At 36.1% G+C, this 26,591-nt stretch overlaps 1 protein-coding gene across 1 annotated transcript in view; it reads right to left on the reverse strand.

The window, feature by feature from the left end:
• Window positions 1-26,017, reverse strand: part of LOC111510592 (spondin-1) — a 48,234-nt gene extending 22,217 nt beyond the window's left edge. Inside the window, 6 exon segments of the mRNA XM_074181440.1 lie at window positions 614-868; window positions 983-1,189; window positions 1,467-1,658; window positions 4,400-4,614; window positions 23,516-23,702; window positions 25,887-26,017. Coding sequence (XP_074037541.1) covers window positions 614-868; window positions 983-1,189; window positions 1,467-1,658; window positions 4,400-4,614; window positions 23,516-23,702; window positions 25,887-26,009 — 1,179 coding nt within the window. The 5' untranslated portion in view covers window positions 26,010-26,017.
• Window positions 26,018-26,591: the final 574 nt, after the last annotated feature.

Here is a 26,591-nt window from a genome sequence, read left to right on the forward strand (position 1 = left end):
ATTTTTAATAAGTTACCAGTTGAAATAAGAAATATAAAATTTTTCAATACTTTCAAAAAACGTCTGCGGGACTATTTAACTGGGAAATGTCTGTATAGTATTGAAGAATATTTGTATCCGTAAATATTTGTATGGTGCTTTAACTTTTACTCATATCTTTAATGTTTGTATGTTGCTATAAGTGATTAGACATAAGTATATTCTGACTATTTATATACAATGTAAATTGTCGATTGGAAAATAAAGAATTGAATTGAATTGAACGAACCCCCCATGAGTAGGTTTGCTCTCAAGTGGGAAGGTTGTCGCGGGTATCAAGGTGGGAATCTTGCACCTAACATAACCCATTATCCCCTTCTCCTCTATACCTGAGCTAACAAATTTAATGGAATATTCGTCAATCATAAGAATTCAGTAAAATTATAGAGTATCCAATTGATTCCATACATAAAAGACATTGAAAGGCACTGAATACTTTGTGCTCCAAATGAAACTTACTCACAAAGCTGCCATGTATAGAACATTATGATTTTATGAATCGATCAATTAAATGAGAACAATATAATTTCAACCCCAACACAACTTTGTTACTTTCGACATGAATTTCACTCACCAAATATGTGATTCCATCATCTGTGCCAACATCATATGGATACAAGTTGAGAACTTTTGATTCCATCCATGTGCAGTTTCGAAGACAAAGTTCAAGACTGGATACTCCAACAATCCAGTCTGGAGAAGGATCGATCATCGACACCATTGACATCAGATGATGTTTGTTATCCACCCTGAATACAGCAAAGGTTTTTCCAGTGATGTTTGGGAAACTGATACCTCTGGCTTTGATGATGGTGCGAATGTGATCACTCTGAAAAGCAGCATAAATGTATCATCGCAGTTCCATAAATTGTCACATTCATTAAGTTTTTTTGAAATTTCCAGTGTCAGAATCCGATTCAACAAACAGTTGTATGATACAAACCTTAGCTTTTAACTCGCTTTCAAGCATTCTGGTATTTCCATGTTCTGCAAGCTGTCTCAAACCTTCACTAGCTATATCACCATAGCTCCAGAATGTATAATTTACTGTATGAGACGCTCCTATGATATCACTAAACCTTGTTAGTCATCCGTTCGCAGGGAAATCTCTTGGATGGGTGTTTCTTGACCATAAACCCTCAAAAATAACCTGCAAATAAAGAATATACTGCAACTACATTTTCTACGAAAATAACAGATTTAGAAGAAACAGTTGTCGGCAATCTCTTGTCGTAACAACTGAATTTGACGACTATTTAAGAATGGAAGACTATTCCACACCTGACACCAAATAATCATCATTTGATAGCTACAACTGCACCATATTTTTCAACTATTCGGCTAATGAAATGCATTTATATAATATATAACTGCCCAAATTTTCATCTCTCTCAGTGGGAAAATGTTGTTTTTTTAAGAAAATTCACCTCATATTTTGCCTCATCACAGGTGCAGCAATGCTTGAGAATTTTTGGTTGAGTGTCGTCACTATCTGGAGATTCTTCACACAAAACCCTCGACAACTTTCCTTCTTCGCTGAACCAGGTGTCGACAGATTCCACAACGGTTGCCTTGAATTTTATGCAACCATTTCCTTTCTGAGGTGCTTTCCATAAAATCTGAAATGTATCAATCAGAAGCAAAATCAAATATTCAAACTTAATCATATTTAATCATATAGTATCAATGAATTTGGAATCCACATTCATTGATATAGAATCATTGAATGTGGCACAAATAACAGAAATGATATTTTGACAATCGTCTTCGTAATTTTTGATTTTTTGCTCATTTTCATTCATTTTTATTTTGTGGTCACACTTCATGACCAAAATTTACGGAAAAATTTCATGAAATGAGCCAAACGATATGCTGACATCCTCAGCAACTAGTCTAATAGTGATTCGATGATTCACCATAACAATTTTCTTCATTTCCTCAACATTTTCATCGGTTGATGATGTGCTGGGGCGACCAGAACGAGCGACCTTCTGTAAGGAGCTTGCACCACTTGTAAAATTTTTTTGACTCAGAGTACAATCACTGTATGCTACTGTCACCATTAAAAGTGTTTTCGATGCAAATTCTTTGATAAATTTTTTCGATTGCGGATCGCCTAACAAGTAGGACGGTAGCCGGTCGGGTTGATGGCTAAACTAGTTCCAGAGAAACAGTTCGCATCCAAGAAGGGACGTAACACCACGTCACATGTGGTCCGCATTGTCCATGAGATAAAGGAGTCTATCCACAAAGGAAACAACACAGTCATGGGCCTGTTGGACATGGAGAAGGCTTTTGATAAAGTCTGGGCTGAGAGCCAACATGACGTTACACATGGTGATATGCATTTACTCTTATCTGTCGGAAAGGACTTTCAAGGTGAATACTTGATCGAGACAGGTTTCCAGCAGGAATCCTGATTATTACAATACCTGTACTCTTTGTTTACGAGTGATTTCCCTATGTATATAGGGATATACTGCGATATACTTAGATGTTACTGGAGTCTTCTCTTTCTCAAACTAAACAGTCACGAGAAAAATCCAATATCACTTGGATGAGGAAATCAACCCGTATCTACAGAGGAACAGGATCAGGATAAACCAGACTATGTCGGAACTCATCAACTTTCGAAAGAAATTCAGTGATACAAAAATCTTTAGGAAGTTACCGAGTTCTGAACAAAAGTGACGAGAAGCGGGACTCGACGCGATACCTAGTAGTAATTTTGGACAAGCCTCTAATATTCAATTTAACCACACAAAGGGCTGGAGCGGCAATAAAACGGACTTAGCCGCTTATTGCCAGAAACTCAAAGCTCAGCACCGCAAACTATTAATATAAAAACAGCTGATTAGTCCAGCAGTACTATACGCCTGTCCAGTATTTTGCAGCCTGAAGAAAAAGCCTTTTCAAAGGCTGGAAATGATGCAAGATACAATCGATACACGATGGTGTGAGCCAGAATTGAGAGAGTGACGAACCGCATGCGAACACTCTCTCACAAATTCTATAAATTATTCTCACCGAGGAGTCCTCTCACAGCAGATATCATCAATATGGGGGCACATGATAATCAGCCCCGCAAACACGAGGGGCTATTATATGAAGCCCTGGACATATTTGACAAACGCAACGATTAGAAAACACAACATTAACAACGATCAACCGCGATCGGTTGATTAACAACGAATACAATCAAGCACAAAATCTCAATTTCGGTTTTTCTTCTGTTTTCGAAAAATATACCTGTGATAATACTAAAAAACAGGCAAAGTAGTGAATGAGATCATCCATTAATCTAAGTGAAGTCACTACTCACGTATAAGCCTACAAGCAGTAGGCGTCACATAGACGTATCACTGTATAAAAAATTGAGTCTGCGAGCCAAATAGAGCAACCGCAAAACATCAGCGGGGGTGCTCTCCGTCGAACCTATAAAACCGAACGAGAAGGGCACTTGGACATATCGAAATCGAGCCGCTCCGCCCGCGTCAGGGTGTAGAAATACAATTTATTGTATCATGTATTGTGAATACATTTGTATATGTCATAGGCAGTCAGTGATGCAATTGAACCCAGGTTTGTGTTTAATAAATCCTACAAAATACAAATGAAATAGAACACAGAATCAGATGCTACAAATACAATACGCATATATACAGACGACTCAAAAACCAAAAAAGGCTCAGGATGGGGAGTTTACTCCAGATCACTGAACCTAAGAATTAAGTGAGGAATGGAAAAAAATACCAACGTGGTTCAAACAGAACTGGCTGGTATCTTCATCGCCACAAAATAAATAACCAGAAAAGGAATTTCTGGCAAAAACATAACAATCTGCACTGATAGTAGACAAGTCCTATATTAGCCTTGAACAGACAACGTGTTCCTCAGGATTAGTAATAGAGTGCCACACGGATTTAGCCGAAGCCTCGGTAGGTTGTATAGGTATAAAATGACGTCACTCTGAATCGCATACTCGTATTCCTCTTCGCCCAATTTGATATATTAATTTGTTAATGCACTACGATGATAAAATTATCGAATTAACGGGTTTGCTGAACAGGATACGAAAAATCAAACATTATTTTGAATACAATATGGCGGACTCCCAAAGATGGTGGCTTAACATGCAGACACTTGTTATGAATATCAAATGAAGGAATTCAAGCGAAAAAGTTCATAATATTGAAAAACAAGATGGCAGTCAAACCAGTTTCAAGAAGTTATGATTCGAGAAAGGTTAGGGATACAAACTGAGGAATGCGTCCAGCGATAACAAAAAATGAAAAAATGATTCGTTAGTAAAAACGTTCTCAAACAATGCCATTGTTTACTAGGCAAAATATTTACTCACTTGTATCTCTGTTTTGGGCTGAGAATCCATCTGGATAGCTGCATTCTGACAGTCTTCACTGAATTTAGTGAGAGTATCGCCGAATAGTTGTAAGGATCCAATCACGGATGTATCCGATTCCACGTCCCTCTCGAACTTCTCGTTAATTACGGACAGTATGAAGTGGGTGAATTTATGTTGACTGCCGTTGGAGAATTCCACACTGCGGAGAAAAACTGGAAAAGAAATTGGGAGGGTTGTTTAGATTCAAAGCCTAGAAACTTTAATAGGGAAAGCCGCGAGTGCAGGGTATGGAGATAAGGACGATTGGACCGAGTGGAATGGAAATTCTGGAAATATCTGTTAGATATACTGAGTGACCAGGAAAATTTAAATATCCATATCAAAACTCATCAAAAACGAAATATTTAGAGTGGAAAAAGCTCATTATCCTTCTATTGATACATTTCACATTTCCACCATGGGAAGGTCTGCAAAAACTACGACACCTGTTTCGCTAAATCAAGCAGAAATGATACATTACTTCTAATTCACAGTTTAGTTTTGATGAAGAAACCTTTGACGTGAAATTAATCTACTGAGAACACTGTCTCCCCACTAGAATCATAAATTTATGCGCGTTTTGTTTACTATCAGAAGATAGACTTACTACTTAATATTGACAAAACTCAAATAATTCATTTCGCAAATAGATCCTCGCCAGAGTTGAATACCTTTGAATATAATAATCAAAATATAAACATGTCTTAACTGAAGCGGCCCTCTCTGCATACCATGCTTATATTCAATCTAGAATCAAATATGGAATAATATTCTGGGGAAACTCTGTTGATATCTCTAGGATACTCATACTACAAAAAAATTTATCAGGTATATCTATAAGATGAAAAAAAACGATAGCTGCAGAGAAGCTTTTATTAGGAGCAAAATTTTAACTTTGATAAATCTCTATATATATGAAGCAGCAGTATTTGTAACAGAAAACAGATCAGAACTTTTCATTAATTGTGAAAAGGATCACTTATACAACACCAGAACAAAGAATGATCTTAGAAATGAGAAATGCAACTATACATACATACAGAGAAATGTCAAATATAGCGTTATAAACATTTACAATAAATTTCCAGTCACTCTAAGAAATCTTCCAATTTCAACAATGAAATGTCGTTTGAAGAGCTATCTCGTAGAAAAACCTTATTATAGCTTGCAGGAATTCTTAAATGATAGTATGCTAACTATATGAATGTTATTTACATATGCCTGATTTTTGTATATATTGTTTTTTTTGTGTCTTAAAACTACTCGTGAGATAATATTGATTATGAATGTAAAACTTTGATTTTGTTATTTAGTTGTTATTTACTACTGACATGTTCCACATTCCTGTAACTGGAGCAAATAAAGATCTATGACTATGACTACGATGACAAGACTAATTCCTACGGATATGTCAATGATTTTACATGCATCCATGGAAAACCTCACAAAATAAGGGTCACTGAATCATTTCCTGGTATTTTGTTATTGTTTCTAATGTTATTTGTTACCTGACTGTCACCTAATATTTACTTGTTTTTACCTATATTAACGTCAGAGTAGGAACAAAGGGAATAATATATGAGTAGAAATGGGTTCTAATTGTCTCGGAATTTGAAAACTGCCCTGGAGTATATGTTGTTTCATTGGAAATGCAAGTTTTGACCTATTTACTACTTTCTTATCAGTCAGTGTGCTATGCTTGAAGACTGGCAGTAAACAAATCTAAAAAAATGAACTTTAAACATTCAAGCCACTCCCGAACATACCTACACAGTAGGTTGAATGGACTGACACCTATCAGAAAACAACTACTCCCCTGGCTAATACCACGAAGGGCATTGGATTATATCCGACAGGTGTCAGTGCAGGAATCTTCACAGAAAATTTCCAGCATATGCAATTGGCAATACAACTGAAAGAGTCGACCTTTAATTTTGGAACGGGCACACTTGCAGACCGGTTTCTGGCTCATTAGCCACTCATCAGTGCAATATAGAGGCCATCATCGACCTGAAGTCAAGATATTTCATAATTGAATATCGGAATTCTTTCAGAGTATTTCATTTCTCTTCCTAAGTTGGAGCGAAACAACAAAATGTCACTCCACCTAGTGGACGAGGTACTAACCAACTGCATATCCGTAATTTGCCCGATTCCTCTGAATGAGGAAGAAAAACTTTCTTATTAGTCAGTGGGATATGCTTGAAGACTGGCAGTAAACAAATCTAAAGAAATGAACTTTAAACGTTCAAGCCAGTCTTGAATATGCCTACTGTCAGTTTTCAAGCATAGCCCACTGATTAATAGGAACATTCTTCTTCCTTATTCAGAGGAATCGGGTTAGTACCTCGTCCACTAGATGGAGTGACATTTTGTTATTTCGCTCCAACTTCAGAAGAGGAATGAAACACTCTGAAAGAATTATGACATTCAATTAAGGAATATCATTGACTTTAGGTCGATGATGGCCACTATCTTGCACTGATGAGTGGCTAATGAGCCCGAAACCGGTCTGTAAGTGGGATAGTTCCAAAAGTGAAGGTCGACTCTTTCAGTTGCATTGCCAATTTCATATGCAGGAAATTTTCTGTGAAGATACCTGCACTGACGCCTGTCGGATATAATCCAATGTCTTTCGTGGTATTAGCCAGGGGAGTAGTTGTTTCCTGATAGGCAGTTAGTCCATTCGACATACTGTGTAGGAATATTCGAGACTGGCTTGAATGTTTAAAGTTCATTTCTATAGATCTATTTACTACTATTAAAAAAATATAAATTGAATTTCAAAAAATATTCACTTATCCCATCAATTTCTATATATACAGATATAATACACTTGGGCCAGCATTTTTTCTCGCACTTTTGGGTATGTCCTTGAGCTCTCTCAATCGTCGCAAAACACCTTCTTTCAATGGATTTCTTCAATCTTGGTAACACGAAAAAGTCACAGGTGAATACGGAGTATGAGGCATAATTATGGTGATGTTTTTGGAAAAAATGCATACGAACAGTTACCGATTCCGAACAACTTGTATAACATTTTGAACGATATAAACGATATAAAGTAAATAATATAAAGTAATTTGAAATTCCAGAAAAAATATTAAATAGATTAACCGTAAATAACAATTTTATTGAACAAAAAAACTGAAATAACAAAGAAATAACATAAAACCAAACAACAATCAAAAAAATTGAAAAATTGAAATATCAATAAAAGCTGAAAATGAAAAATTATTATCAACAAAAAATGAAAAATAAAAATTAAAAGATTCCAAACCAAGTTATGTCACGAACGTTTCGATTGTTAGTATCCACAATCGTATTCGGGTGATAACTGGACTTATTCCTCCGAGATCCGACTATTTATAGGTCATTCGAGTGCTTTCACCTATCCCCTCTTCTCTCTCTCAGCTTCATTGGTTTTAGCGGGAAATGATGATCCAACCACCATCAATCGACTAAGAGAGGAATCACCAAGACTCTACTAGACCGTGCTTTCGGGCTCTGTAATACAAAGGAAGGTTACGAAAGGTAACTAGGTATCATCAAAAGTGACCTTCAACGAAATGGTTACTTCAGAGTGATGGTAGCTTTGTCTAGAAGACAGCAAGAGCTCCACAAGGAAGAGAAGCCGCCACAACCAGTACTTGTACCTCCCTACATTAGAGGATTATCGGAAAGGATACGAAATGGATCCAAGTACATCAGAACCTGCTTCAGATCCGGAAACACTATCCGTAGCAGCCTCACGAAAAACAGGCCACCAAACGCGGACTGCGATTCGAAGAATTGCATTTACCGGATACCCTGCGAGTGCGGCGAATCATACATCGGCGAAACTAAGAGGCCATTGAAAGTTCGCATTGCTGAGCACAAGAAACATACACAGCGAGGAGAAACCAGCAAATCCGGAATAGCAGAGCATGTTTGGACTCATCGACATAATAATAAGTGGGCTCAAGCTGAAATTATCCACAAAGAGGAACACTGGTTTAGTAGAAAATTCAAAGAAGCCGCGTATATGTTATCCAATAACGCATTTAGTCAAGCTAGCGTTGAGATACGTGACATATGGAAACCTCTAATCAGGCGAAAAACGACCAGCTACAACCAAACGGTCATCACCCGCTGAAACCAATGAAGCGGAGAGAGAGAGAAGGAGATAGGTGAAAGCACTCGAATGGCCTATAAATAATCGGATCTCGGAGGGATAAGTCCACCCAGATTCAGAGAAAGGGATAAACATGCAAGGCCGACAAAGCAAAATCAACGACCACCTCCGCGAGTTGCCGTCAGGCGACTCAGGTAAGCGTAAAACTAATCAGATAAACTCTATTTTAGGTAGGTTCAGAGCAGAACAATTCGACCGCGACCGTGATTCACTTTTCCTTAGATTCACTGAGGAATGCCCGACGCTAAACACAACAGCCGCCGGTTAGTTTTTGGGGGCACCGATCAGAAAGTATAAGCACCTAAAGGCTGACTTTCGACCAAAAGAAGTCATATGTCAATCTTGCTGAAGTGCCCATCAGTAAGTTGAGGACGGACCGCTCTGAGAGCGGGGGTGGATGGAGTGGGGTATTAGGTTTTCCTCGCAAACTAGATGTGGGGCGAAGCTTTTACTTCAGGGCACTCAACCCCGGAGTGGGGCATTGGGGGGGGGGGGGGGAATAAGTCCAATTATCACCCGAAGACGATTGTGGATACTAACAATCGAAACGTCGTGAGATAACTTGGTTTGGAATCTTTCAATTTCATTATATTAGACAATGGAAGTCCAAACTGATGAAATGCACCACGACTCATTGTCAACCACCTTCAAACAAACACTGATAGGCTCGTTCATTTCATTTGGGATTTACTCAATAGCTAAATTTCTTAGTTTTTTGACTGAGCAAACGAATATTCTGAGAACCATTCATTTTTCATGAAAGATGTATAAAATAAACTCATATTAGAGTTTCTCCAAGTATCCAAAAATGTCAATGATAAACGATGTTTCATTTGGAATATGGAAGTTTGTGCCGACTTATATGCTTGATAGAATATACCTAAATACCTAGCATTACTAATTTTCAGAATATGAGTCCAATTATTTAAAAAAATATGGCAGTCATCGCGATGTTAAAAAAATATTTTTTTTGTAGATTCACTGTGTACGGGTAAGAAATAAAGGATGCAAAGATGGTCTCATAAAATGGCTTCATTACTTCTGCAAATTTCCTTGAACCGCGTTAGAGCCCGAATATAAATTAGCATTTTCTCGGAGCACTTTGAGGGAAGGAGTTAATTGTTTTATTGTTTGCATAAAACCGTATACTTTCCCATTCATTATCATATAAATGATTCAAGGGTTTAACAATATGAAAAAAGTAATGTTTTGTGGGTGAAACAGATTTTAATCGACTTTTCTGGGGATTTTCGCCTTTCCACACTATGAAAAAAAATCGAAAGTGTTTAAGAATGAAAATAAAGATGAATTGAAGGAATTATATTTTTTAGGAGTGATTAATTTTTGGAAAAGAAAGTCTTTGGCTTTCTACTACTCCATCTTGATACAAAAAAAAAGAAGGATGAGAAAGCCAAAAACTTTCTTTTCCAAATATTATTCACTGCTAAAAAATGTAACCCCTTCAATTCAAATGAGATTCCTCTTGGCTTGAATTAAATCAAATAGGTGAATGAATGTCATTACGATGTCATCGATGACATAAGCAGATCAAGCTTATTCCGTGGCATTAAAAAATCGTAATTCATGAATGAAGTGTGTGCATTTTCTATAATATTATCCAATTTGGTACTGAAGAGCCTTAGGGCAAGTGTCTTACGGCGAAACATCGATGTATACCAGTGAGGATGACAGTGTTCTATGTAAGTGCAATTTGTTACCATTCATTTAAAGTAGAACTCATGTGAATGATATCTGATTTTTATTCCACAACGAATGTTTGAAATACAAACTGAGTAGAGAAAAGTATCTTCAGTATAATTCAGTGTTCATATAGAAGTATTTGTTTCGAAAGAATTTTTTCTTTCGTATAATTCAATGTTTATATGAAAGTAGCTGTTTCAGGAAGACTTTCTTTCAGTTTGTCTGAAAGTTACTTCTTTGTATGATCTACACATCCATGTATAGAGTTACATCCTTCCTTTCTTTGGAAGACTCCCTCATCCTTCTTTTTTTTGTATTAAGATGGAGTAGTAGAAAGCCAAAAACTTTCTTTCCCAGAAAATAATGATCATATCAGAAATAGAAAATTATCAGGATCAAAATTATTCGATAAAAATAGTTAGATGGAACAAGACAAGGATAATTACCCAAGAACAATACGCTGGGAAATAATTCAATGAATCAGCGTATAATCTCATATCTAGAGAGAAATATATTTCAATAAATTGGTGGATGTAGCCGTTACTATACGTGGTAGGAAGTGATAATGAAGAAAAGAAAATTGAAACTTTCTATGTTTTTTTACCACTTTTATTTGTAATCAACGTTTAAAAAAACGTTAGTTTATTGTATAAGTTTGAAAATGTCCTTATAGGACGAAACTGCAGTAATGTTAGTTACAAATAGAAGTGGTAAAAACATAGAAAGTTCCAATTCTTTTTTCTTCAAATATATTTCATTTCCTTAGAAATCGATCGTACCTGGCTATCCGTCTTGAAGAAACATACGGATAGAGACCATTTTGTTTCAGAAGTTAATCAACAACATCGGCATATTGATTGGATTTTTGAAAAAACGTTCTGGCTCCCATGGCTCCATCTTCAAATAAAAAAATTGGGAAACTCCCAAAGGAAGGAAGAAAACAATTGAGTACAAAATAAAGTCTTCACAAAGATGTGCACGTCATGCATAGAAGATACTTTCAGATACAAACTGGGAAAAAAAGTCGTTTCGGAACAACTACTTTCATATGAACATTGAATTGAACGAAAATCACATTTCCTTTCCTGTTTGTACTCCAATGATTGCAATAAAGCTGTTTTCAATGGAGTCGTTTGAAAATGGGGAAAAAATTCTCGTGGAAAATGATCCATAACCAATCAGAGTTGACTAGATTCATATCTCTCTGAGTTCGAGGCCAATAACAGATGAGCAAATTCATAACTTTATAATACCTCTGCCGAAAGGCACATGTACGATACACGACATAAAAAATTATTGTCAATACCTGGGCATAACACAGCTGCATTTAAAATTCTCTATACTATAAATGTATCATTTTATTTAACTGTGTTCCTTTGCTCTCAAAGAAATGAAGTTATCTTCATGAGTTCATAAGTAGAAATAAATGATCTGTCAAAGTGAAAATAGGAGGGTTGAGGAATTTAAATTATTTCGTCATCGTGTAAACTCTGTGTGCAGTTTAAATATTTTATTTTGTCAATATAAACCTGTTTTTTTGTGAATTTGACAAGTATTAAGTTATATTGTACAATCATATTTTTAAAATATTTTTTTGTGAAAAAATGTGAATCAGTTTTTAATCTGTCTTTATTTATTTTCTTACATGACTCTATAGTATTTAAGTGACGTGCCAAATGTTCACTATTGTATCAAATATTGGTAAATAAATATTCTATTCTATACTTATAGTTGTGTTTCAATTATTTTCAATCCCAAGTAAGCCTTGTGGATTTCCTACTTCAAAATATGTTGTCAAATGTCAAACGTATTCATTAAATCGTCATTTCGTTTTGAATTATATAATTGAAGACGTGGTTTCGGTGAAAACGAGTGTACCCCATCAGAAATCTGTAATTTGACAAAAAAAATATATTTTTTCAAACGTTCTTCATTTGATAATGAAATGCGAACTATCAAAAATTCATGAAACTATTCTGAAATGGTCATACCGATTTGTGAGATGCTTGTTAGAATGTTAGACCCGAGTGCTAGTCGTTCGGGTTTCATTATCACCTACTTATTTTTTAACCGTTCAACTATCTGAAAAAGAATGAAATTATAAAATATTCCTAATGATTTTTTATGTTACTTTCTGTTATATGATATTCCTCGTCTATGAAATTTTAAAATATTCCTGTTACGAGTCATATGAAAATTGAAGGATTCTACTAGCGAGAAATGGCCGCTATTTCGAATGATTTACGTAATCGACTAACTTCATTCTCACGAGGAACGAACAATTTTCTTGCTCGTTAAAAAATACAGCATTTTTAAGGTATAGGGTCTTCCAAAAGGGACTTCCACACTTTGACAATTGATAAAGTACATCTTGTTGGAGCTATATCTGTCAAATTAGTTGTTTTTCATTCAGTCTGCTTTGCCAAATCACCATGGACTTATATAAAATTGTTTTATTTATTATTCAAAGATAGGAAGCGCTTAATAAAATATCCTTTTTTTCAACCATTGTTATGGAACCGTTCCTTTCAAGATGTTTCGATATTGATGCAACAAATTCAAGCAACAATTTTTTTCATCCAACTCAAATATATTATAGAAACAACATGAACAAATCACTCACATTCAATTCAAATCACTTTCTCCTCAAAAACTCAATTCGGTCGTAATAGAGTGTCTCAGATGTCCGCATCTGAGTGAAGTGAATTAATTAAAACTCATATTTTTGCCTCGTTTCCTGGAATGGTTGGATGTTTTGTTAGAGCATAATTACATTTCATGAAATCTCTCCTGGAAAATTCAAATTATATTGAAACTAATTTTCATTCTTGATGATTATTCGTGGAAAATGCATTCGAATGTTTTCCATCTTGGAAGTAATTACAAAGTTTCTGAATCTGGCTCCATTAATTCCCATCAGACGTCTTTCTAAGGAGAAAATGCTTTAAGATTTTTGAGGAATTCTTTAATAAGAAGATTAAAAGCGGGTAAATGAGGTATAGACAGTCAAATTGTATTAGACAGTGTATTTGAAAAACGAATTCTCCAACATTATTTTGCTATAATATCATCATTATTGATGACAGAGCGACTTATGAAAAAATAATACCAATTCGCAGTTTACGGAAATTGCACTAGATGCAAACTGTACTCATTGAGAATCTGAGGTAGGCATCATTTTTTAATGACTTACAGCTCGTTTTCAATGTGTATTATGAATTAGGGGTTTCCAGGACTTCATCCTTGGTTCAATCAAGAACGCTGTTTCATTAACTAAACAAATGTTAATATTAGGAATCTTCATAAATTGGTGTCGTTGGTATTTATTGTGACTAATTATTAGACAAGTATTTTTGAAAGTTCTCTCTTTTGATGATTATCAACGAAATCGTGAAATTTTTCATTCTTTTGTCACCAGCAACATTTTTTTTGTTGATTGAAGATTGAATCTCAATGAAAAATCCTGGTGCCACCACTTACATAGGATCCCCCTTCCCCCACCATAATAAAGATGATATGTTTCTTGAGTTTCTCGAATAGCTTCTGCCTTCAAAATAAATTTATTGTATTGAAAGAAGAGACTAGTACTTGTAGTTCATAAACTAGATAGAGATCAACTCAAGAAAAGCCGTAACTATTCGGGGTGAACTTTACAAAAGTTTTCTTCGTTTTTACATTCGAGCAGAATCTTTGTTGATCTGTATTTATTTATTTTTCATATTGTGGAGGGTTAAAGAGTCAAAAGCCATGAAGGAACATCAACTCCTCCACAAAAATTATATTTCTTGAAGAATATTCACGGATTGAGGGGTGTTTCTCTAGATTGGACAGCACCATTTCTGGGAAATCGTGTGCAATATATGAGCATAAAGTATGAAAATCATAATAAATTCGAAGTTAATGTAGGTGTCCCACAAGGCTCTATTTTAGGTCCTATACTGTTTCTTGTCTACATTGATAAAATCTGTACAATATTTCCTAGGATACGATTTATATTATATGCTGATGATATATCAATGATTATTTCTAACAAATGTAACAACATCTTACAAAATGAATGGGAATCTATATTATAGTCTTTGATGAAGTAGTTTCGGTCAAATAAATTATGATTCAATCCAGACAAAACTACTGAAATGTTATTCCAACAACACAATGAGGACTTCAAAATTGAACTATCCAGTCAAGAAATTGTAACCAGTGCTACTGTGAAATTTATAGGTATTGAACTAAACAAAAATCTTAGGTTCAAAACACATTGCGAAACATCAATATCTCATGAACAATTAATGAACTTCTACCATGAACAGGTGGAATCTTGTTTGAGATATGGGATTCATTTCTGGGGCAACTCCATACATTTTATGAACACATTCACTGAATAAAAAAGAATCGTAAGGTGCTTAGCAGGAAAATCAAAACAACACTCTTGTAGAGATCTTTTAAAAAAACTGAACATTTTAACTCTGACTGGATTATTCATTTTTGAGATATGTTCATTTGTCTATAGAAATAGACACAACATCATTACGAGACAAAAGAACCGCTAGATTGAATATTACCAGTTCTTCGCCAAACTGTATTCGGCCAAGGTTATTCAACAAATTACTTGAATCAGTAAGAAATTGTACAAAAAAATTGATTTTAAAAAAGAAATCAAAATATTTTTGTTAGACAAAGTTTTTTTCTACTGTGACCGAATTTTTGTGTATGTAATTTATTTCTTTGTAATATACACTCATTAGTTTGTAAGTTTTATAGTTGTGTAGTATTTGTGACTATCCCTATACAATGTATGTTGTCAATTATGGGAAATAAATGATCGATTGATTGATAGATCGTGACAGTTGAGATTTGGAAAGTAATGATTGACTGATATTGAAAGGGTGAGTTGACATATTTGAAATGAGCCATTCGACAGATTTTTATTTTTTCCTTGGCACCATTTTCCAGTCGAACAAGATAACTCTACAATGCATTGTACTGGTTGTTTTAATATCATGTGTATTTTTGTACTTCCATATCACAATAAATATTCATTCTACTGTGTCGTGGGGTACGCTGATCGATAGAGAATTTTGTAACCTACACAATGATGCTGTTTATTAAAGGAAGATCTGCTCTTTTCTGCTTTTGTGCAACCAAAACGATCTTCTTGAAACGGGTCGTCACATGTAATGAAAAGTATATCCTCTACTTCAACAGGAGACGTTTAGGACAGTGGTTGGACACCAATGAGCCATCCAAAAATGAAAACCTATCAAAAAAAATCATGGTTTCTGTATAGAGGTCAGCAGCTAGTGTGATTAACTATAACTTTCTGCAACCGAGCCAAATCATCACAGCAGAGTCATATTGTGAGGAAATCGACGAAATGTACCAAAAATTGCGTTAGCAGCAGCTGGCACTGGTCAACAGAAGAGGTCCGATGTTGCTCCACGACATCGCCGGTCGTACCTTCCACAAACCACCGTTCACTCACCCAAACTCCCCAGACCTTTCGCCAACCGACTGGAATTTTTCCAAGCACTTCGATGATTTTCACACCGGTGCAACCTTCGCCAATTGAGACTAGGCAAAAAACGGCCGTCGTCGACTCCATCGAATCCCGAGTACCCAATCTTCGACTTGTGTTACGTTGGCAATAGTATACTGATTCAAATAGTGCTTATTTCGATTGAATTGAATTAATATTCACTCGGCGGGTTGGCTGTCTTTCAATGCCTGAACCACTGTGCATGCTGTTTTTTGATAGTGCATTGGTTTGGGATGTGGGGGTGAGCAAACAGGCCGTCGGATGCCTGCTTCCATGTATCCCCGCTGGACACTGGAATGACGGAATCACTTGTGGTTCTGTTGTTCCCTAACTGAATGGCATGCCAACGATGGCTTAGTCCTAAGGTGTGTGTATTCGTGCCAAGAGGATGAATGACACTGAGCCTATGAGGTGTATCTACGGAACCTTCGAAATACCGGGCGCCTTCTCGGACCTTCTTTCACTAGCTACTCGTGGGACTTTTATGGACAGAGTAAACTTAAAAATTATTTCTGACGCTGAGTCTATAGAGGAGATGGATGTCGAGCTTACGACTCCAACTGACCTCCCGGTAAATTTAGTTTAGGAGCGAGAGCTTCTCAACTCCCCAACTCCTGATTCAATAACTGAACCTAAAAAAAGGTTTGGTGGTGCAGCCAGGAAACGATTGAGACGTCTCCTTAAGAGCGGGGTACCTTATAAAACCGCCTTACACGAAACTCTTGAGCGACGTACGCAGAGTCTGTCTCAGGAGGAACAAACCCCCATGAGCAGGTTAGGAAATGTTTGTGCTCAAGTGATGATTCACCAAAACCAAAGGCGAAAAAGCTCTACACGGTTGAATCTAAGGCATCGTCAGGTGTAGCTGACGTGCTAAAACCCTCATATTGAAAGGTTGTCGCGGGTATCAAGGTGGGAATCTTGCACCTTGACTATCCGACTACCTCATTAACGATGAAATAGCAGAGCACATACTTTGTGCCTGCCCCGTTGGGGACCGAATCAGGTTTATAGATATTTCATCAGTTCGGACTTCCATTGTCTAATATAATATAAATTGATTTGAAATCCCTGAAAAAAAGAGCGGGGTACCTTATAAAACCGCCTTACACGAAACTCTTGAGCGACCTACGCAGAATCTGTCTAAGGAGGAATAAACCCCCATGAGCAGGTTAGGAAATGTTTGTGCTCAAGTGATGATTCACCAAAACCAAAGGCGAAAAAGCTCTACACGGTTGAATCTAAGGCATCGTCAGGTGTAGCTGACGTGCTAAAACCCTCATATTGAAAGGTTGTCGCGGGTATCAAGGTGGGAATCTTGCACCTTGACTATCCGACTACCTCATTAACGATGAAACAGCAGAGCACATACTTTGTGCCTGCCCCGTTGGGGACCGAGTCAGGTTTATAGATATTTCATCAGTTCGGACTTCCATTGTCTAATATAATATAAATTGATTTGAAATCCCTGAAAAAAATAAAAAAAATAAAAATTAAACCATTGCAAGGTAAAACATCAAATTTTGTGAAAAATTCAAGACATTTCGTTGAACTACTAGGGGGAATCGAAGTCAAAGAGCAGAATCAATTGATCAGTTTCGACGTGGAAAGCCTCTACACCAGTACTTCTTGTCGAAGAAGTACTTCAAATCATACAGAAGTAGCTATCCGAAGATGGAAACCTGAAAAATAGAACAACCTCACCGATACAAGTAATCAAGGAATTACTGGGATGATTACTGGGATGCTGTATACGAAGGTGCTACTTCCAACTGAAGGACGAATTTTTTACTCAAGATGAGGGACTGCCAATGGGATCGCCACTTTCACAGATTATAGCTGATATATATATAGAGTGGTTCGAAACTCTGGCCATTGAAGAAGCCCACAAGAAGATGCTTGAGATACGTAGACGACATCTTCATGATATGAAACCATGGGAATGCAGAACTAGACATTTTTCTGAAGCACATCAACAACGTAAGTCCTTCCATTACTTTCATAATGGAGAAGGAAGTCCACAACGAATTGCCTTTCTTAGACATATTGGTGAAGAAGACCGACACTAAATGGGAAACATCTGTATATCGAAAACCTACTCACATAGGATAGTATCTGAACCAGAAATCCAACCACCATCAGTCGACTAAGAGAGGAATCATCAAGACCCTACTAGACCGTCCAGAGTGATAGTAGAACAGGCTTTAGCTAGAAGACAGCAAGGGCTCCACGAAGAAGAGAAGCTGCCACAACCAGTACTTGTACTTCCCTACATCAGAGGATTATCGGAAAGGATATGAAAGATTGGGTCCAAGTATAATATCAGGACCTGCTTCAGATCTGGGAACACTATCCGTAGCAGCCTCACAAAAACCAGGCCATCAAACGCGGACTGCGATTACAAGAATTGCATTTACCGGATACCCTGCGAGTGCGGAGAATCATACATCGGTGAAACTAAGAGGTCATTGAAAGTTCGCATTGCTGAGCACAAGAAACACACCCAGCGAGGAGAAGCCAGCAAATCCGGAATAGCAGAGCATGTTTGGACTCATCAATATAATACAAAAGAGCTCAAGCTGAAATCATCCACAAAGAGGAATACTGGTTTAGGAGAAAATTCAAGAAAGCCGCGCATATGTTGTCCAACAACGCATTTAGTCAAGCTAGCGTAGAGATACGTAATATATGGAAACCTCTTATCAACCGAAAAACGACCAACTCCCGCCAAACGTTAATCTCCCGCCAAAACCAATGAAGCGAAAAGAGGAGAGAGGGGATAAGTGAAAGGTGAAAGCACCCGAATGACCTCGGGAGAATAAGTCCAGTTATCACCCGAAGACGATTGTGGATACTAACATTCGAAACGTCGTGACGTAACTTGGTTTGCAATCTTTTAATTTTAATTAATATTAGCTTTAGATTTAATTAATGTTTCAATTTTTTATTTTCTGGTTGTAGCTTGTATGATATTTCCTTGTAATTTCAGTTTTTTGTTTCAATAAAATTGTTATTTTCGGTTAATCTTTTTATTTTTTTCAGAGCGTTCGAATCAATTTATATTATATTAGACAATGGAAGTCCGAACTGATGAAATACACCACGAAACATTATCAACCACCTTCAAACAAACAGGTTTATACAGTTCGGCAGAGCCGTACTCTTACCATCTGACTTGAATGATCACTTACCATACAAACTAATCGGCTTCGTTAAGGGCAAGAGCACACTACAGACTTTTTATCAGTCGATAGTTTAGTTGGATGCTTATTAGTATAGAATCGTATTGTGAGTCCGCACATCTAAGCCATTCCAGTCGGCCGACTGAATAATCAGAAACAACTTAGATAGGCTTCTCAATTCTGATTCAATTACAAAGTTGGACAACTATCGGCCGAGTTCTAATCAGACTGTGTGTTTATGAGAGTGCGCAGACTCACCAACTAAACAGTCAGTGATTGCAGACTCCCCACTCTACATTCCATTGTTAATGTCTGATATCAAATATTATCTAGGACCTACTTTATCTTTGAATATATTTGCGTTTTCACTAATTTTTTTTTTCATAATTGTGTGAATAGGAGTGAGCCACAATAAACCCTTGCGGGTTGCGGTGGAGGGTCGAATAGACCCACTCACTTTAGACCTAACCTAACCTAATATTCACCTGAGATATTACACTTTGATGTAGACTAATAAAAACGGAAAAATCGTTTGAAACAACCATATGTTCTGTACATTCGAGTCCTGATTTCCCCGTGCAAAAATACGCGGAGGTTACGAGTGTTCGATGAAGTGAATATGTACCACACACGCATCCGTAGAGAATCCATTAGTCATTCAGCATCGCCTATATATTACAGGATTCCATTGGATTGGATTTTGACGCGAACCTCAGCTTTTGCGTGGCTCGAGTTGAATGTAGGAACAGATTTATTAGCGTCTGAGTGGCTCTGAAATTCCTTTGATTTATGAAACAGGAGTATTCCAGGGGTTAATGATGGTTTGTTTTGTACTGCTTGTACGTGAATTACGTCGTTGGTTGTGTTTATGAAGGAGAGATGATTAAGTAACTTGCTGCTCCTATAGAAATTAATTGTGAGTGTACCGAGCACTAGGGTTGGTTGGAATGAAGACATGATTCTGTCAAAGAAATTTGGGTGATGTGATGAGGTGCACTCCTAAAAATCAATCTCCCACTTAGGGTTGTTAATGAAGACCCTAGACTGGATTTGAATTCATTCCATCAGAACGCCTTTCTGCTAAAGAAGAGGAAAACTGTAGTCTCAGGTGTATTGAGATTAACCTTGTAGCGATAGGTTGCTGCTGTTCACCGCGTACTTTATCTATATACCGCTCTCAAACACTTAGAATATTTCCTATAGGAATGTCCTTCGAAAAGAGACTACTAGTTTCTGAACTCATTTCGATGATCTGGGCTACTGAGCTTGCTTGAAGTTTGTTTCTTATATTGGACGGATGGTTCTTTTCTGGGTGGAATTATGCAGGATATTTCTCAGAATATACCTTCGATTTGGAGTTCATAACTTACGGAAATGAGTAAAAATTTCTAGTTATGAATGATTTTTCAAGTTTCTAAAAAGATGTTCTTGCCATTCGACCAATGAGATAGTCACAAGGTATATTGGCATCCAATTTGATACCCAACAATTAACTTGCCTACATAGCAATACATATTCGAGGAATATTTCATGAATATACATTTAAGGATTTTGTATTATGCTATGAATATGCCATGAAAGTGCTCCTGGCGAACATTTGATACATTCTAAGGATATTCCTGGGGAATATTCTTGGAATATTCTGTGACAATGTAAGGTATATTCTATTAGGAATATACCAGAAATAGAACTCGAGGAATATTCTTGAAATATTCTAAGTTTATTATAGGAATATAAAGAAGGGAATCACTACAGAATATTCTTCAAATATATTCTATGAATATTCTAGGAATATTTGGAATATTACAAGAATGTGATGAGTAAATGATATTAGGTATATATATGACATATTGGATGTCTTAAAATAGTTGCATGTTGATGCGAGATCCACACAAGTAATGAGACACATAATAAAAAAATAAATATATTCCAAAAACAATACACACTGAAATATTCAACTAGAAACACTACCAATATCAAAATAAAAAAAAATCGGGATATTTATTCACTGAATAAAATATTCCTGAATATGTTCATATTACAAATATTAGAAATGTATTTAAATTTGGATGTTCCTACTCTCAAAAAAATGTAAGCTGAAGATACACAACTGAAATCACTCTCGTTTAAACATGTACCTACTTAGTCACACCAACAAATCCCACACACCAACCACTCTCCTCGGGCCTAAAATGAGGTATTGTAGGTTAAGCACCATGAATTTATTATCGATACTATTGTCTTTTACTTACTTTTCTCAAAGACTGAATATGTAACTCTACTGTTTGAAGATGCAAAAGAAAACTATTCGCTGCACTGCAAATTGGACAGCCTCAAACTATAAATGGTACAGTAAACATGAGAAAATGATACAATGCCAACCGCCATGTTGAACCAATTGTCGATTTCAAAGCAAAGCTGTCAAGCGTTAAGGGGCCGCTTTCACAGAGCTTCGACTGTCGCGCGCTACACTTCAATTGACCAATGAGAAACGTTCACTCCAATACTTCACTTCCTCATTTCTCTGTTGCCAGGATTTGTCGCTTTGTGATTGAATAATTTCAAATACAAAAAGAAAAATAGGATGAGAATAAACTGATTTATTAATGCAATTGATTCATTTATTGGACCATTCGAATTTTTTTGTCGTTCTGTCGAAGAGTTGAAAAACTGGTTACCACTATAAGGATTACATAAATTAAGTTATTCATTAGATTAAAATCTTCAAATATTTTTGTTATTAATAATATCGAATTATTTGAATACGTTATCATAAGATAATTCAAAATTTTAGTAATACACTGTATAGAATATTTCAAAATATACCCTGGGGATATATTCTAAAAATATACCATATGGTATATTCGATCGATATTATTCTTGGAATGTTCACGAGAGAATAATCCATTTATAGACATTCTATGCCCATTCCTTTGAGAATAATCCTGCCATATTCATTCAAGCATATTCTATGAATATTCTAAAGGCATGTATATATTCCAAGAATATTCTATGAATATTTGTAATATATATTACCGTTTTATGATATAGAGCGAATATTCCATGAATATCTGGTGCTGTGTGGGTGGCGTGTTCAACGATCTATATACATTATTATTATTGACTTTCTGTAAATTCATTTTCTACTTGGTTACAGCCACCTCAAGCCAAAATATTCATCTGATCTTCTTTGAAACATAAACTCTCTTACTGTCGTCGAAAATTAGCAACAACTGGTGATGTATTTACAAATAAACAGAAAAACAAGGCAATTGATATGGTGGATTTCTGGTCTCATCCAACAGATCATTGGTGAATGATAGAAAAACGGGAAAACTAGCATTGGAAGCAAAGGTATCTTGAAGACTATTTGTGAGGAGCTAAAGATTCACAAGCAAAAACTATCTGAAAAGCCATAACATAGTTATATGAGACTCTCTGTACTTTTCTATTATATTCTTTGGAACTGCATTGGTCCATAGACCAAAGAGGAACGTTCTGAATACGTACAGATTGGGTACAAAAAAAATTCAACTGTTGAGTCTTTTGACTTGAGAAGGGGAAAGAAAAGAAAAACCAATATATTCAATCAAGTTCTCATTTTGGCACATTTTCATTTTCAGTACGGGATATATAGGATATATGGGTGATATAAGTTGATTATATCTGAGCTGAACAAATTCTGTTATACCTTAAATCAGCTCCAGGAGTCAGTTCCATTTCCTAAGCACTGATTTTTTCAAGAGACTCATCGACAATATGAACAGAAACAATTCGTTTTCATATGGTGGAAAGTTGAAATAATTTTAATTGAAAGGGGTATTTTTGGGGCAGAATAATTTTTAGAAAGGTTCTGACTTTGAACTGTCCCATCTTCTTGCAGACGAATGTAGAAACCTTCCATTGAAAACCAAAAGGATTAGTTTGAAAATGAAATCTTCCCAAAGATCTGTAGATCAATATAAAGAAGTAACTTTCAGACACACACTGGAAGATGAAGCCCTTTCGAAACAACAAGTTTCGAACAAGTTCATATAATCATTGAATTACACGAAAAAAAAAACAACGAAACAACTTTTTTTACATGAACATTGAATCATACGAAAAACACGTTTTCCTATTCAATTTGTCTTCCAAACATTCGTCATGGATTTGAATCAGATATCATTCATAGGATTGCTACACAATATAGTACATGAATGAGGTTAAGGTATATATATATTTATGGTCGGTCGGAGCCGGTCGATTCGACGTGGGTGCTCTGTTCACTCACTCAAATCGACCGCTGTGTTGGTCGATGCTTCAAGCCCCAGGCTGAACGATCGATTTTCACTTGTTATCGTCCAACCCGTGTTAGGAATCACACGTTAAAAGGTAAGACCTCGTTAGTCCATAGCTCGCACAACTTTCGTTCGTAGGGGTGCGACAGATTTTAAACAGATTTTTCAACAGATTCATAAATAACATTCCTTATATATTACCTGTGTATTGTTCTCCAGGTACATAGGAATCTGGATTTCCGGAAATGTCAATTCTGTATCTGCCAAGGTCCTCTTTGTATCGAGGAGCAGTAACTCCCTCTGGAATCATATCACACCTCAGGCCAATTTTACAGGAAACTGTCTTCAAAAACAGTAAGAAGAGGCATATTGTTCTGGTTTCCATATCCTGTTGGGAAGAAAACCTATCTCAATGAAAATATTTTGACATTCCTCCTTTTTTCAATGTAAGAAAAGTATGAAAAATGAAAACATGTAATGAGCTTATTGTTCAACTGAGATCTTGAAACCGAACTCTTTTTTTTGTTACATCGGTTTTTCCACTAAGTATTCAATGAATCGGGTGGATTATATGCACCTAAAAAATTTCAAGCTGGTCTCGTAATTTTCACTGTGGTCCAAAGGTTTTCAGATAAAACGAATTTCGACAATCATATTGAGGCTCTCAAAAGCAAACTAGTACCTGCATGTTATACAGTTCGTGTCATATCCACTGTCCAACGCAAAAAATTATTTATCATTCACTAATCGATTCTGCGTTATGGCTTTGCCTTCTGAAGGGTTGGTAACAACCACATGCAGGGCATTTTAATGCAACAAAATCGAGCAATACGGTACATCTGTGAAGCAAAAAATCAAGATTCTCAACGACCATTATTTATTAAGTATGAAATTTTGACAGTAATAGCATTATTCATATTGAATACTGTATACTGATAATAAAACTGACAATAAAACACAGCAATAGTTTTGAAGTAATTCAAACGAATAATAGTATTCGGTAGGCAGTACTCTAACCTCAAAACTTGTTAAAAACACTCCCTTAATGCAATGGTTGTGAAATATACAAAAATCTACTGCTGGAGATGAGGAGAATTAAAATCTCATCAATATCGTTGCTGACTTTCATACATTGCTGACTTTTTTAATAAAACATTCCAAATAGGATTCAATTCCAATACTAAAGTCATCTTTATTCTATAGAAATTTTCTCCATACTAACCTTTTAAATATTTCCATATATATAATCTAGAAAGGTTAAAGCAGTCAATCTGCTGGAAAATAATTCCATGAAAATCAAAAAATAAATGGATAATTACTCTTTGATTATTCCCATATTGATTTCAATTCAAGAGCCACCGGTATACAGCTGTTTCAGCCTATTGGGCATCGTCAGTACCGGGCAGGCGGTCCTCGATTGAAGACAAAATGGGAAAAAACCAAGAAAGTAGGTACTTGATAAAAATAGCTACGTAAACGCAAGCGAAACATAAGTGGAACCACCTATTGGTGTGACACCCAAGTCAACCTGGGGCTATTTTTATCAAGTACTTTCTTGGTTTCGTCTCATTTTGTCTTCAATCAAGGACCGCCTGCCCGGTACTGACGATGCCCAATAGGCTGAAACAGCTGTATACCGGCGGCTCTTAAATTGAAATCAATATGGGAATGATCAAAGAGTACTTATTGTAAAATAGGTATGTTAACTATTTTATTTTTTGTAAATTAGGATTGTCCTACTTGAATAAAAAAAAATGAATCAATGGCACAGCTTTCCACGTCGGCAGGCTCCATATATTCCGAAAATAGTATCAACTTTTATAATCAGATATTTTTCATCTGGAACCTCATTTATAAACCTCTGGACTTGTTCAAACGTAAGAGTTTTTGATTTTTTGAGCCTATGACTTTCATTTTTTCGCTTTATGAATGCTATTATTGAAAACTTGCTCCACAAAGTTGACGAGTTTCATATTTTTGATTTCTCTTCTAGATAGGCTACGAAGACGGTTTCGCTGAAATTTCCTTCGACTTTTTTAAGTCTATACCAGCTAAGAAAATTTGAATGTGCGATGTCGTACTGCTAAGCCGATTTGTTTGGTAACAATTCAATTGAAGCTCTTTTTGCAGCATCTTCAATATCGTTAGGAACACACAATTCCTCACTATTGTTCTTCATTATGCCAGACATTAAACACTAGCAAGAACTTAAGGTGTGACTTTGAATAAAACGCGTAAGCTGTAAACAATACTGTTTGTTGGTAAGCAAGTGATTCGGCGTCACCTGACACGGCCACTTCACAGCAAATGCGATAACATGAAAATAGTTAACTGACAAGAGATGTCAACATGTGTTTTTATAGAAATTTTGAATGTATCTATTTCATTATGAAAACAGGACAGTTGTACAAAAACTTCGTTTAATATTTCTGTTGGAAGTAAGTCTTATTTTGTTTGTGAAAATTTTTCACTCACAAAATAAAACCTTACTTTTAACTCTCATATAAATAGCTATTATGATGTAAGAATTGGGAGAGAGAATGAATGTAATGAAGAATTGGAAGTTAATCACCTTCAGATCCACACTTATCAGCACGTCAAACACTCTCGTGAAACTCGAGACAGGAAGCCGAAGTCGCAGCGCTTTCACGTTTGAACTGAAACACTGAAACCGCTGAAACCCTATCAAGCTCATTCGGGGCAGAGCCGATTCCGAGGGGATGTTTGTTGCGGAAAACGGACGGTCTTAGTTGAAGGGCTTTCAAAATCGAAGTGTGAATAAGAAACTTGATGATACAAATCATTTCCAAATTCAGATGTTTGGACATCCTTTGGAAGGAATAAGTTCTCCACTGTATTGAAGATCAACTCATTTTCTCATCACAAACATTACTTCAGATTGTTTAAAACCATCTTGTTTCGGTCTGTCCGGTAAATCAAGTAATCCTTTACTCACTTGCGTCCAGTAAATCGAACATTACGGTACCTAATACCTCAATTGTTGCCTTGCAACATTTTTTGTTTTTGAAAGCAATCACGTTTCAGTTTCGACTTTCGACCAGTTCTCACTCAAAAATGATGATTCAAAATTACACCGAAATCTGCGCGAAATGCACAAGCTGTGTGCTTTATTTTTATCAAATTGGCTAAGATTATTAGTATACTAATCACCATATACAATCATTATGAAAATAATTCATAAATCAGTCATAGCGTACAACAAACATTATATAGGAAAAATATCTACATATACAGTGCAATTCTTTAACGTCCCCTC

This window comes from Leptinotarsa decemlineata, unplaced genomic scaffold (genome assembly GCF_025532065.1).
Source record: "Leptinotarsa decemlineata unplaced genomic scaffold, Ldec_3_MD MMD2_tig00026314_RagTag_RagTag, whole genome shotgun sequence".
Lineage (NCBI taxonomy): Eukaryota > Metazoa > Arthropoda > Insecta > Coleoptera > Chrysomelidae > Leptinotarsa > Leptinotarsa decemlineata.